The sequence below is a fragment of the Mya arenaria genome, chromosome 12 (assembly GCF_026914265.1).
Source record: "Mya arenaria isolate MELC-2E11 chromosome 12, ASM2691426v1".
Taxonomy (NCBI): domain Eukaryota; kingdom Metazoa; phylum Mollusca; class Bivalvia; order Myida; family Myidae; genus Mya; species Mya arenaria.
In genome coordinates this window covers 2,464,206-2,479,351 of record NC_069133.1, presented here as the reverse complement: position 1 = coordinate 2,479,351, position 15,146 = coordinate 2,464,206, and the positions used below count along the sequence as shown (strand labels likewise).

Below are 15,146 nucleotides of genomic sequence, written 5' to 3'. Positions count from 1 at the left end.
TGATGTATGATCAGCTGATTCTGTCCTAATACATGATGTGCTTGATCCGCCAATAGCGCTATTCGAAGAAATAGCTGATCCTAAAATGACACCTTGTCCGTTGCTATTAGATTTGACCAAAACTACCTTCCTAAAGATCACACATTTGCATAATTTCGATGCATTACAAAAACATGAAAGGTCTCTTACATATATGCATTCACTTTTGCTACTACAGATGACCTGATGAATAAGCATTGTGCCTTTGACAGGAATTGTTGCAACGTTTGAAAGTTCTTCGTCAATCTTTGTAATCACATCACTTGTGATATAAAAGAGTTTTACAGCAATAGCGGACTCATTTAACTGTGTCAATATCTGGATAATCAACTTTTATTTCTTGTAATATTGGATGTAAATGTGCCCCTATACTGGCTGGATCATGTCTGGTGTTATTGAAAATGCTGCAAAATGATGTCGGTTGTCTACCCTTCAAATATAGTACACCTGTGTGTAATGATGCTTGGTTACGCGAAGCCCCAAAATGCATTCCCTGGACTTCGATACTCATTTTACAAGCATAATTTTCGCTAAAGTCGATATGAACAATACATTCTGTGTCAGTTAAAGTGTCTTTTAAATTGTTAAGCTGTTTATGCTGATGTGTTATATTGTACACATGTCGACAGTACTTGCTTTTAAGAACTTCATTCATTTCGTCAACTAGAACTGATAAGGTACAGTGGACCTTTTCTTTAACTGTAACTTGAACATTTTGAGTTTTATCTTTAATTATTCTCTGTTCGTGTCGATTCTGCCAAAAATACACCCACACTTGTTTTCTATCTTCATCTTCATTAGTTTCTAGCCTTTTATTTTTACAGTGGCAACATTCCCTGTACATACATTCCTTTTTCATTTCGCTGCAACAGAGACTTTGCACGCATCTTTTAGAGTCTTACATTTCAAAACGCCATGCTGTTTCAATCGGGAAAATTTAAACTCAACATTTGCATGTATTTTGCAAGTACATGTATCTCGTTTTTCACATGTAGGGTCGACAACCCAAAACGGGCTCAATTTGCAAAACATTGCATAAGAGACTTTCATTTCGTCATTTTGTGACAAAAACTGTTTGTGCAACGATTTCATGCTGTTTGTGAGAACTCTCTTTTGTTTCTTTATTTTTTATTTTTTTTTCGTATCCTTCTTTCCTGGAATCATTCTGCTGTTAATATCTTCTTCTAGAAACATTCTAACCCTTTCTTTTACTTTATCACTTACTGAATTTCTATATTTTCGCCGACGAAAGCGATTTTCATTTTGTTTCATACTATGATATTGTGTTCGTTTTTGTGTTATACCTAACAGTTCATTTGCGGTACCCATGAGGTTATACGTTTTTAGTACTTTTTAGCTTACAACACTTGAAAGCACTCTCTTTTCCTCTGCATTTAGTATTTTCTTGTTCTTCATCTTCCTTCTAATTTGTTCTGCAACAACACAATGCAATAGCAACTGTTTTTTCAGCTTTCCACGTAATTTGCTCTCTTTAAAGATACCAATAATATTGTATTGTTTATTTTGCTCAGTTATCTTTTCATTCTTCTTATTGAGTCTTTCATATCGTTTTCGGTATTTGTCTGCTTCTCTTGTTTTCTTCATTAACTCTTCTTCTAGCTTCTTTATCTTTTTATAAGCGTTTGCCCGATCTCGTTTAACTTTCTTTCGTCCACGTTTTGCCTCCGGTGTGTTTTCACTTCTTCTACTGAATGAGTAGGACTAGTAGGTGGAGAAATGATCACTGACGCATTTCTAATAAGTTCGTCTCTATGGCGTTTGTTTTCTCTCCTTTCTTTGATTTCCTTTCTCCTTTGCTTTCGTTTTACTCTTTGGGCTCGTTCATTCATGTCTCATTTTAATGGCGGCAGTTTGTTCTCCTCCCTTCTCTTCTTCCATCGTAGTTTCTCCTTTTGTAGGTATTCAGCATGTCTTTCTTGGTCTTGTTTGATTTTATTTTTATACCGTCGCATTCGTTCTTTCGCTGTTAATGCCATTTTTTGTGTATGTGTTGAAATAACAAATTGATCATATAAGTTTGTTCAAATGCACTCCAGGTTCACATTTTGGACAGTGGATACCATTTTCTTGTAGGTCAGCTAGGTGTGTATCATTTAAAGCCTCGTCCGGAAAAGTTGGATGGATACAAAGCAAATGGAAATATCGCTCACAATCCTGAAACTTGCACCGAACATACATCTCACCATTGGGTAATGTTAAAAGATATGGTCCGGCATTTATTATTTGCTGAAGAATGTGAATAAGAGTGATAAGGTTAGGCTTAAGATCACATATGTGGCATTTATAACTTTGGATGTTTGTCTCATAAGTGCTCTCAGTATCGCTGTCACCAGAATGACTCATGCTGAATATATCTGAAATAAGATAAAACAAACCACATTGAGAGGAACAGTATCACTCAGACTGAACTTTCGAATAAAAGTGTGCATACACATTTAAATGGTTTAAGAAGTAATAGTATTGAATTGTCAACGCCGTTACGAAACAGGCAACACTGTTACAAAATTATCGTAACGGTGTCGAACGTAACAGTGCCGACAATGATGCATTGCACCATGAAGAGACGGCATGTAATTGACGCGAAATCATATGACTTAATCGAAATGGAATTATAATCATGTCTTTAAATGTATTTGATTATAAAATATGAATATCTTACCAATGTACATTGAAAACATATGAACCGTGTAGACATATAATAAAGATAACTTTAATATTTTACTTACTAAAAGGAAGTTTATTGCGCGGCAAAATTCAAATTCACCGGGCTCTGATGAGTTAATTACTAAAAGGAAGTTTATTGCGCGGCAAAATTCAAATTCACCGGGCTCTGATGAGTTAATTACTAAAAGGAAGTTTATTGCGCGGCAAAATTCAAATTCACCGGGCTCTGATGAGTTAATTACTAAAAGGAAGTTTATTGCGCGGCAAAATTCAAATTCACCGGGATCTTATGAGTACCGATACAACGGCTAGATGCCGTAACGATGTTGACAAATAAAAGTAATGACACTTTTTAAAATAAATATAAATATTTATTATAGATAATTTAAAGAGCTACAATGTTGTATAACAAAATAAATATAAGCATTGTTTGTTTTTTACATTGACTTTACAATTTAAGGTAGTTATAAGTGTCACATAAGGAATGGTAGGATCTACATCGCTGTTCAGGACATAGCACCGTTACGCAAATTGGAGGGAGGTACACACTTCATACTTTGATAAATTCACGAAGGTGTTTAGTTAACACCCAAAGAATATTTCTCAGTGTTTGTTTATGAATGTAAGTTGACCTGAATATGGAAAAAAAACAAAAACAAATAAAATGAATAATGTTTTGATGGCCCGGACACGGAGGAGAACGTGATCAAATATTCACCCAGCTACCGTAAGCATATATTGAATCAAAGCGCTAAAAGCGCTGACAGACTGTCGGTGTGGTAGGTGTAATATCAACATTGGCTGTAGGAGTCAAGCTTTTGGTATCCTAGATGTTTACACTCATAACGATTTGCCACACTTTATAACGTCATACTAAAAAGTGCATTTTACAAAAACACGAGCGAGTACCTTTAAGCCTTTCGATATTTATTGAAACGGTCCACTGCTTTCCCGTTTATCTGGCGTTGAGCATGTTTACACATCTTAATATAATCTAATTTGCTGACGCGTACAACAAATTTATCATGACGAATGAGAATGAATACATATTGGGTTAGAGCAGTTTAATATAATATCTATACACTGTCACAAAATAAACTGTTATCGAACAAATATACCAAAAAATATACCCATATTTAAAAAAAAATCCTAAAACTTGGGTAACCTGTACAGTGTTATTTTCTTGAGATAGTTTTAATAATTGTAATAAACGAATGTAGAACAAAGCCTACTACAATTCTACTTGAGTCTGAACTCACATTTAAGACTGTTCGTAATCATGGCCCCTGACTCGTAAACAAGACTCATGCTCATACTCTGAAAGTGAAATATATAGGTAAAATTTAGTGTTTATTTTTTGCCCTCGAAACAATTTAGTCGGCAGACCGTGAAAAAGAGAAACAGGGCCCATAACTCTTGCTATAAAAGTATTGAGTTATGCCCTTAAATCAACCGAACAAAAATACAGACGAGAGCACTAAGTTTGATGCGTTGCACTATTGTTATACTGTCATTCCCAAGTATAACTTTATGTTTGAAAGTATGTTAAGAATTTGAGGTATATGATTTCGAAGTTTAGGTTCCTGAAATTCTTTGTGGACACTGCCATAGCCCGAGAGGAAATGGATTTTGCTCGGAAAAAAATACAGCTGTTTTGAGTACAAAATACAAAACTAATTTGACATCTATAAATGTACATATAATTAATATGTTATGTTATATGTGTTTAATTATTTTTTCGAAATGCCTAGATCTTCATGAAAAGGACGATACAACAAAATATAAAATACATATTTTAAAACGATACTATTTTTCAGAAATGAACTTCAACGACAAACATGAGATAACATGAAATATGTGAATACATAAAAATGCAAATAAAATCAACTAAATCATAGTCGAGGCAATATTTTGCCACAAATACTCCAAGCGAACTCATCAAAGACATGAAAACAATTCTAGCTTCTTTTTGACGAATACCAAAGCCAGAAAATGTATGATTAGAAAACAAACAAACAATAACAAGTAAACTTTGGCAGCCTCTCAGATACCCTATGCACAGTCCTTATAAATGTTATCAATGTCTTTCAATATTTGACATATGTAGGTTATGTCAGGTCTCTTTGCCGGATTGAAGCTTAGTGCCCTTTTCTGCGCAACACTAACGGTATCGTCAGTATGGACATCAGAGAGCCCCTTGGGTGTGACGCCCTTGGTCCCAACTTCTTTAAGCAAGGTTTTGTACGACATGTCGAAGTAAGGCTCCTCCTCAAAAATCACCTCATGGAGTAGAAGAGCTAGCGACCAGATATCCGCTTTCATTATATCCGGTATCTTTAGGATTTCCCCAGAAAGGACTTCCGGTGCGGAGTATCTCGGAATCGCAGACTTTTGATTTGTTTTCGCGCCAGCCACTGATGACGTCATATCAACGTTATTTTTAATTTTGCTGAGTCCGAAGGCGGACAGTTTTGCCACGCAATCTTTGCCATTCTGGTAATTCAGTAACACTTGTTTAGGTGTCATGTCTGCATATTTTGTGAATGCAGACATTTCATACCTTCACACATCTGACGAATTATTTGCAAACGTTCGTTATCTGTGAAGTCAATATCGTGTCTCAAATGTAAAGCGTCATACAACGTCATCGACATATACTCCATGATTATGGAAATGTTCGGGCTCTCGTCACAAAATCCAATGTACCGGACAATATTTGGGTGTGCTATACCACAAATGAGCTCCATTTCTGCACTGAAAGCTCTCACTCGTTTTTGGTCCATTTTCACACCACGAAGTTCTTTTATTGCCAGTACATTGTCCATCCATACTCCAAAAAAAAAAAACATCACCAGAGTTGCCCTCAACGATTTGACTTCGCAATTTTATCTCCTTATATGGAAGTGCCCCCGAAAAGTGGGCCAATCCTTTAAGGTTCTGGTCGAATGATTTCTTGCTAGCTAACCAATCACGCTCCTCCGGTTGATTCTGTACAGAGCCTGTTCAAACGCGACCTTGAATGTATCCCCAGAAATCACAGGAAGATCCGTACGGATATCTCGGTTGCTGCTGAATGACTCCCTCTGGAAGACGAAACAATAAAGAATTAAAAACGTAAACTTATTAAAGGAATACATTTAATGCATGTATTTGGCTGCACTCCTCATTTGTATTTCAGCACACAGCTGTTATTTCAAAACTGGAATCAAAAAGCGTGTATAACATCAGGGACTGATCCAGGATTTGACGTTAGAGGGGGAGTAACTTAGGGGCGTAGCCTTTTGACTTGCGCCCTTCCCTCAGAACCTAAATTTATTTTGTTCAATTTCTAGTCCTAAATGGTGCATTTTTGGCATTATTTATTACTTTTTTTCTCGTTTATTGAACTTAGTAAACTTCTACGATTTAGGGGGGGGGGGGGGGCGCCGGGTATGCCCCCCTTAATCCGCTAGTGAACATTACAGACGCAAAACGTATACGTATCTTTCCAAATTACAAATAAAGACTATTAACCTGACCACTGTTGAATGTATTATCCATTATTATAGGTATGGCCACAGTCTCAGTGCTCTTGTAAGTAACTGGGACACTTCCCCGTGGTAGCCGGACGCGGTTAAGATTCCGGTTGTTGGGGCTGTCCACATACGTGACGACGGTGCAACTCCCGGTCCCGGAATTGTAACAGGCGCATCCCAGCGGCACTCCAACTTTGTTGAGCTTTTGGCTTGCCAATTGTCTTTGTATACCTTAGGCTGCGTTGGCGGCACGTGGAGCTGTGCGTCCTTTTGTCCCTTGTCTTTATCTCGCGCGATAGACCGGCCCACAACCTGCGCATCCGGTTCACTTTTGATATGCTCTCCCTGCTTGAATATCATATTTATATCGGTGCGTGTTTTAGCAGGTCCACTTCGTTGCCGTGCACGTGTGCGGGGGCATTCTCCTCGATCTGCTTGCATAGAGTGACATCATGCGTTTACCGGTAAGGTTTTCAGGAGTCCGGCCATCTTTCCGACCGTCCGTGTGCCCGTTACTTGTTTGCCGCAGTTAACATTCGAACACTACGTGACTTCTGATCCACGTGTTTATTGAAGGGTTTCCTTGAAGAATGTTTTTCTTTATTAGACATTTTCGTAAGAATTATAAATAGTCCATGAAGTACATACCATCTCTCTTTATATTCTCCGTGTATATTAAAACTAACCTTTTTTCAAGTTAAGCTATGTGGTTTGTTTCCCTTTAGACGCATAGATATGCTATCTAAATGGGGTGCTAAATATTTGAATACATTAAATTGAAATCCATCCCACTCATATTTCAGGATTTCAACTGTAAACAACTTGTTGGTTCATAATTTGTTTTTAGAAGGTAAGTTTACCTATCTTCTGACAGTATAACAATAAGCTTTTTTTATAGACGCTCAGATTACTTTGGGGTGTGTGTGTGGGGGGGGGGGGGGGGGGGTTCCCGAAATTACTGCAACATAATATCGTTAATCAGGATAAAACGCAGAAATGTATATCATGTGTTAGTAAAAATATTATCTTCATCAATAATGAAAAATATATTCATTTTTCCTAATTGCCTTATAAACGCTTCTGACAGAAATACCCCAATGGAAAATTAACACTCGTAGGTTTTGTCCAAGGGAGCATTTCATGTCAATACGACAGAGAAATTATGCAAGAACTGCACCAAAATACACAAGTTTAGACTACAATCAGCCAAAAGGTTCGTCGAAAAGGCACCCAAACATTCCTTGCCTTGAGTAAAGTCTTTTGTTGGGGGTGGGGGGATTCCTTGGGAAGGGGGTGCATGCCCATATAGTGCGCTGATCGCCCTGAAGTATGCACACTCTAATGTCAAATCCTGGACCCGGCATCGGGGCCCGTTTAAAGAGTTATCTTAGTTGAATACTTTACGCTGCTTAAAAGTGCCCGGAGACACCCGTAAAACTACGGGCAGGTTTCGGAGCCACCCATTAACCTCGAGCAGAATCCGGAGACACCAATGAAACTACGAACAGAATCCGGAGACATCCGTAAAAGTACGAGCGTAATTCGGAGCCACCCATAAAACTACGAGCAGAAGCCTGAGAAACCCGTAAAACTCCGGAGCCACCCATATAACTATGAGCAGAATTCGGAGAAGCCCGTTAAAATACGAGCAGAATCCGGAGACATCCATGAAACGACAAGAAGATTCCGAAGACACCCATCTAACAACGGGCAAAATCCGAAGAAACCAGTTAAACTACTAGCAGAATCCGGAGCCATCCATAAAACTACGAGTAGAATCTGGAGAAACCCGTTAAACTACGAGCAGAATTTGGAGACACCCGTAAAACAACAAGTAGAATCCGGAGATAAGCGTAAATCTACAAGCAGAATCCTTTGAAACCGGTTAAACTACGAGCAGAATCCGGAGCCACCCGTAGAAAACCGAGTAGAATCTGGACAAACCCATTTAACTACGAGCAAAATCCGGAGCCACCGATATAACTACGAGCAGAATTTGGAGAAGCCCGTAAAACTACGAGCAATATACGGAGACACCCATGAAACGACGAGCAGATTCCAAAGACACCCATCTTACAACGGGCAAAATCCGAAGAAATCAGTTAAACTACGAGCAGAATCCGGGACCATCCATAAAACTACGAGTAGAATCTGGAGAAACCCGTTAAACTACAAGCAGAATTCGGTGACACGCGTAAAACAACAAGTAGAATCCGGAGATAAGTGTAAAACTACGAGCAGAATCCGTTGAAATTGGGTAAACTACGAGCAGAAACTGGAGCCAACCGTAAAACTACGAGCAGAATCCGGAGACACCCGTAAAACAACAAGTAGAATCCGGGGATACCCGTAAAACTACGAGCAAAATCCGTTGAAACCCGTTAAACAACAAGCCGAATCCGGAGACACCCGTTTAACTACGAGCAGAATCCGGGACCACCCGTAAAACTACGAGTAGAATCTGGAGAAACCCTTAAACTACAAGCAGAATTCGGAGACACCCGTAAAACAACAAGTAGAATCCGGAGATAAGTGTAAAACTACGAGCAGAATCCGTTGAAACTGGGTAAACTACGAGCAAAATCCGGAGCAAACCGTAAAACTACGAGTAGAATCTGGAGAAACCCGTTAAACTACGAGCAGAATCCGGAGACACCCGTAAAACAACAAGTAGAATCCGGGGATATCCGTAAAACTACAAGCAGAATCCGTTGAAACCCGTTAAACAACAAGCCGAATCCGGAGACACCCGTAAAACTAAGAGTAGAATCCGGAGATAACCATAAAACAACGGACAGAATCCGGAGACACCCGTTTAACTACGAGCAGAATCCGGAGCCAACCGTAAAACTACGAGTAGAATCTGGAGAAACCCGTTAAACTACGAGCAGAATCACGAGACACCCGTAAAACAACAAGTAGAATCCGGGGATACCTGTAAAACTACGAGCAGAATCCGTTGAAACCTGTTAAACATCAAGCCGAATCCGGAGACACCCATAAAACTAAGAGTAGAATCTGGAGAAACCCGTTAAACTACGAGCAGAATCCGGAGACACCCGTAAAACAACAAGTAGAATCCGGGGATATCCGTAAAACTACAAGCAGAATCCGTTGAAACCCGTTAAACAACAAGCCGAATCCGGAGACACCCGTAAAACTAAGAGTAGAATCCGGAGATAACCATAAAACAACGGACAGAATCCGGAGACACCCGTTTAACTACGAGCAGAATCCGGAGCCAACCGTAAAACTACGAGTAGAATCTGGAGAAACCCGTTAAACTACGAGCAGAATCCGGAGACACCCGTAAAACAACAAGTAGAATCCGGGGATACCTGTAAAACTACGAGCAGAATCCGTTGAAACCCGTTAAACATCAAGCCGAATCCGGAGACACCCGTAAAACTAAGAGTAGAATCCGGAGATAACCATAAAACAACGGACAGAATCCGGAGACACCCGTTTAACTACGAGCAGAGTCCGGAGACACCATTTAAACTACGAGTAGAATCCGTTGAAACCCGTTAAACAACGAGCAGAATCCAGAGACACCCGTCAAACAACGAGCAGAATCCAGAGACACCCATAAAACTACGAGCAGAATCCAGAGACACCCGTCAAACAATGAGCAGAATCCAGAGACACCCGTCAAACAACGAGCAGAATCCAGAGACACCCATAAAACTAAGAGCAGAATCCGGAGACACCCGTTAAACAACGAGCAGAATACAGAGACACCCATAAAACTAAGAGCAGAATCCGGAGACACCTGTTAAACAACGAGCAGAATCCAGAGACACCCATAAAACTAAGAGCAGAATCCAGAGACACCCATAAAACTAAGAGCAGAATCCGGAGACACCAGTAAAACTTAGAGCAGAATCCAGAGCCACCAGTAAAACTAAGAGCAGAATCCGGAGACACCCGTCAAACTACGAGCATAATCCATTCAATAAAAGTTCACACGATATTTTAATAGAAAGCAGTTTACCCCATATTCACGGTTACGCCTCTTAAAGGGGACAGTACATGATACACTTGATAGATGAAACTAGTTTTGTACACAAATCATTTGGGTTTTTTGTTTTGATCAGGTAGGTCAAATGAGTCATTATAAATGAGTATTTCAAGTTTTTATTACCCCATCGTTTTGATTTAAATTGAGTAACAACAGTGAACAATTAAGATGACGCGACCTGTCAGTCAAACTAGCTGGTCGATACCCGACTGACCAATCAGTGTCCATATAAGGCGGGGCTTATCAGTTGCCGTTGCTATTCGCCATGACCTCCGAAAATCTGCACATATTAACAGTAACCGTCTAAGTGGCCTTGTGGTTAAGGCGTCCGCCTACGGAGCGGGAGGTCGTGGGTTCGATCCCGGGCCGCGTCATACCGAAAGACGTTAAAAGCTGGTACAAGTAGCTCCCTTGCCTGGCGCGCTCGGCATTTAAAGTGTAGTGCTTGGAAAAATGGTGTACTCAGTACTGGTTCAACCCAGAAAAGTTGTATCCTGTATATCGGTGCTTTACACCGAGCACGTTAAAGAACCAAGAGGTCTCTTCGCAAAGAGCTAGGGTATTGCACCCGGATCTCTTGTATCTCACTCTGTTTCTTCAAGTCTTCCAATGTCTGGATTTGACTACGAATTGCTGTCACTTCTATCTCTCGCACTTATGGCTTTTAAACACAATTTAAGTCGTGATGGCGTCACGGCGGGGTCAAGCAATAATGCAGCCAATGGGCGCGGACAGACCTTGATAAACTCAAATAAACAAAAAAAAAACAATATTAACAGTAGTAACGCTGTTGACTATATATTGAACAAAACAAATGGTAACGCTGTTGACTATATATTGAACAAAACAAATGGTTCTCATAACTGAGAGATAGTAAAAACAGTAAACAAAATCCGAAATACCGTCATTTTCCCGTAATGCTGCTCAAATTATGCATTTTATTTGCATTTGTTTGATAATCAGGGACTTTTTAGAAGACTATTTTAACCCTCGAAATGTCTAATTGTAACCGTATATAATATTCGTATATTTACCGTCAGTCTTAAAACAAGAAATATTATTATGAGTATTAGTGTATAATATTGACGATATCGTGCGGTTAATTTGAATTTTGAAATTTGTCTCCTTCTTGTGCGTAATGTTTTAAATCCGAAGCACATACATTTGTAGTTATGTTTGTTTGGACATGGTAGTGAAAAAGACGACTTGTTGATTTGAGTTACATTTTTTATTAAATTTAATAAAATATCTGATATGTAACTAATGGGAACAAAAAGTGTATACGCATAGATATAACAAAATCATCTTTGTAAATGACGCAAATAAAAGTAAAAATCTGTGCATTTATAATGACTATTGTCATTTCTTACTTCTATGTTGCTTGTTAAAACAGTTTTGCATTTCATTTAATATGGATATTTATTCATTGAAAGAAACATTAAGGTAGTTAAATCAATAATAATAATTCATTACACTTGTGTTAAACAGGTGATTCTTAATGGATAAAGGAAGAAAAACAGCGAAATCTATTGAGTTTTGACAATGGATCAATACAAACGTCGTTTTTTGTTGACAATCGGAAAGGAAATTAATACATGTTTTGTTTCCCTAAATTAGAGTTTTAAAAAACAGACTGTTATTCTACTGTAACAAAATTCCGATGTTATTTGGAATGAATTATTTTAAAGTTCATGCTTTATTTCTACTTGAATCATTCATTGCATATAATTGATAATAATGAACTTATCAAATGTTATACTTGCTTTTATTGCTATGTTTTACAATGTTCTATGCATTTTTATCTGATTGTCAAGTATAAATTTGTATTTTTTATCGTCTGATTCTGCGTACTTGTCGGAGGGCCCTTAATAAGAGGTCACGTGAGGCATAGCATTATCGCTATCGGCGTGGTGTCAATTGTCTTTTATTAGGGTGTTTGGAAACACTAACTGGTAACAACTTGATTATTAAAAATGAGTGAAACTGAGTGTTTAAAGTTGTTGTACAGCGTATAGTTGACATTATAAAATAAACTAGATTTTTAAAACAAACACATTTTAGATGACATGTTCGTGGAAAAGCTTGCACATAAACACGTGAGTTCCCGCCTGCATTCGGCTAACATCTTATTTACTCGTTAATCAACGAAAGCGTCTTTATTCAAACCCCGAGGCCTTCGATTATGATCGGCAAATTACGGAAACTATTATCTATTTTCAACTGAGTTTTAAAAGTTCGAGGTCGCCGAATTAGACGAATTGAGTTTCCAATTCTAAAATTAATTCATTACGCATCCCTTTTTAATTCTTTGCATATTCTGCCTTTTCTAATGCGTTTTGTTACTCATCGATTTTTATAGCAATTTCGTTTTCTCTCATTTTAAAAGCGTATTTACGCAAATACGCACCTTATCTGTTTCTATGTACAGTACATATTGGTAAAATGTTATTAAATATTTGTTTAAATTTTTGTTCAAAATGCCTAGATCTTCATGGAAAAAGACAACAAAATATAAAAAAATAAAAACGGTACTATTTTTCAGAAATTAACCTCATTTCTAGCTGCTTTTTGACAAACACGAGATTACATGATATATATGAATTCATAAAATGCACATAAAATCAACTAAAACATAGTCGAGGCAATGTTAGGCCTCAAATACTCTAAGCTAACTCACCAAAGACATCAAAGCAATTCTAGCTGACGAATACCAAACAAGAAAATGTATGATTGGTAAACAAAAAAACAAAAAACAAGTAAACTTTCGCAGCCTCTCAGATACCCAACGCATAGTCCTTGTAAATGCTGTCAATTTCTTTCAATATTAGACACATGTAGGTAATAATGTCAGGCCTCTTTGCCGGATTGAAGCTTAGTGCCTTTTTCTGCGTAACACTAACGGTATGGTTATCATCAGAAGGCCCCTTGGGTGTGACGCCCTTGGTCCCAACTTCTTGAAGCAAGGTTTAATACGACGTGTCGAAGTAAGGCTCCTAGTCGAAAAACACCTCATGGAGTAGGAGCGCGAGCGACCAGATATCCGCTTCCATCATATCCGGTATCTTCAGGATTTCCCCACAAAGGACTCCCGGTGCGGAGTATCTCGAAATCATAGACTTTTGAGTTATTTTCGCGACAGCTACTGATGACGTCATATGAACGTTATATAGTCCGAAGTCGGACAGTTTAGCCACGCGTTCTTTGCCTTTCATGTAAATCAGTAGCACGCTTTCAGATTTCAGGTCTGCATGGGGCATATCTCGTGAATGCAGATATTTCATACCTTCACACATCTGGCGAATTATTTGCAAACGTTCGCTTTCTGTGAAGTCAATATCGTGCCTTAAATGTAAAGCGTCATACGTCATCGACATATACTCCATGGCTATACAAATATTTGGGCTCCCGTCACAGAACCCGTTGTACCGGACATTATTTGGATGTTTTTTACAACAAATGGGCTGACGGATATCTCGGTTGCTGCTGAATGACTCCATCTGGAAGACGAAATAATAAAGAATTAAAAATGTTAACTTATTAAAGGAATAAATTAATACATGTATTTGGCTGCACTCCTCATTTATATTTAAGCACATTGCTGCTATTTCAAAACTGGAATCAAAAAGCGTGTTAAACATCAGCGGCTGATCCAGGATTGAACGTATGATAAGGAGTAACTTAGGTGCGTAGTCTTTTGACTTACGCCCTTCCCTCAGAACCGAAATTTATTTTGTTGAAAGTGTTAACATATGGGGTTAGGGGTACTTCCCCCAATGCAATTTCTAGTCCGAAATGGTGCATTCTGGGCATTTTTTTTTATCGTTTATTGAAATAAATAGTAAACTTCGACGATTTAAGGGGGGTAGGGGCGCCTGATATGCCCCCCCTTGAACCGCTAGTGAACATTACAGACGCAAAACGTTTACGTATCTTTTTAAATTACAAATAAAGACTACAAACCTGATCACTGTTGAATATCTTATCCATCGTTATAGGTATGGCCACAGTCACAGTGCTCTTGTTGGTAACTGGGAAAATTATCCCCGGTATCCCGACGCGGTTAAGATTCCGGTTGATAGGGCTGTCCGTATACATGACGACGGTGGTTCTTCCGATGTCGGAATTGTAACGGGCGGTACGCAGCGGAAGTCCCACTCTGTTGAGCTTTCGGTTTAGCCAATTATCTTTGTAAACATTATAAGGCGGCACGTGGAGCTTCGCGTCCTCTAGTCCCTTGTCTTTATCTCGCGCGATAGACCGACCCGCATCTCGCGCATCCCTTTCTCTTTTGATCTGCGCTCCCTGCATGTCTGTCATATTTACATCAATGCTTATTTTTGTTGATGCACTTCGCTGCCCTGTCACCTGTGCGGGGGCATTCAACTCGACCGGCGGACGCGGTGCCGTCGCTCTGCTTTCATACAGTGACGCCGGCAAGCGTTTCAGGAGTCCGGCAATCTTTCCGGCCGTCCGTATGCACGTTCGCCTGTTTGCGCAAGTTAACATCTCGATCACTAATTGACTTCTGATCCACATGTTTATTGAGAGGTTTCCTTGTCGATTTTTGTTTCTTTATCAGACATTTTCGTAAAAAATATAAATAATTCATGCAGTAGTTATCCTCTCTCATAATATTTTCCGTGTGTTTTATACTTGAGATTATTTCCGTATTTTTCAGAAATATTGGTGAGTCATTTATTTGTTGATATTCCCCTCATGCGGGGTAATAGCTAGATACTTACATTGGAACCAAAAATAGAATTCTATGAAAGGGATATACGTACTAGCGTTTTCAAAAAAAGACTCACACAATTTTCGTCCGGTGTCGGTGGTCGTTAACATGATGTAAGCAAAGGTTTTAAGTTACACATACTATGCGTGTTTAC

The 15,146-nt window shown here is 38.9% G+C and overlaps 2 protein-coding genes across 2 annotated transcripts; both read right to left on the bottom strand.

The window, feature by feature from the left end:
* Nucleotides 1-4,776: 4,776 nt before the first annotated feature.
* On the bottom strand, nt 4,777-6,599 carry LOC128211646 (serine/threonine-protein kinase pakC-like). Its single transcript, XM_052916643.1, has 3 exons — nt 6,471-6,599; nt 5,690-5,807; nt 4,777-5,252 (listed from the first exon to the last, which is right to left on the bottom strand). Exons 1-3 carry the CDS (start codon nt 6,597-6,599, stop codon nt 4,777-4,779), a joined length of 723 nt encoding a protein of 240 aa, XP_052772603.1.
* Nucleotides 6,600-11,475: 4,876 nt separating this feature from the next.
* LOC128212026 (probable myosin light chain kinase DDB_G0275057) lies at nt 11,476-14,861 on the bottom strand. The gene is made up of 2 exons (XM_052917243.1): nt 14,221-14,861; nt 11,476-13,757 (listed from the first exon to the last, which is right to left on the bottom strand). Exons 1-2 carry the CDS (start codon nt 14,794-14,796, stop codon nt 13,254-13,256), a joined length of 1,080 nt encoding a protein of 359 aa, XP_052773203.1. The 5' UTR covers nt 14,797-14,861; the 3' UTR covers nt 11,476-13,253.
* Between the last annotated feature and the right edge of the window lie 285 nt (nt 14,862-15,146).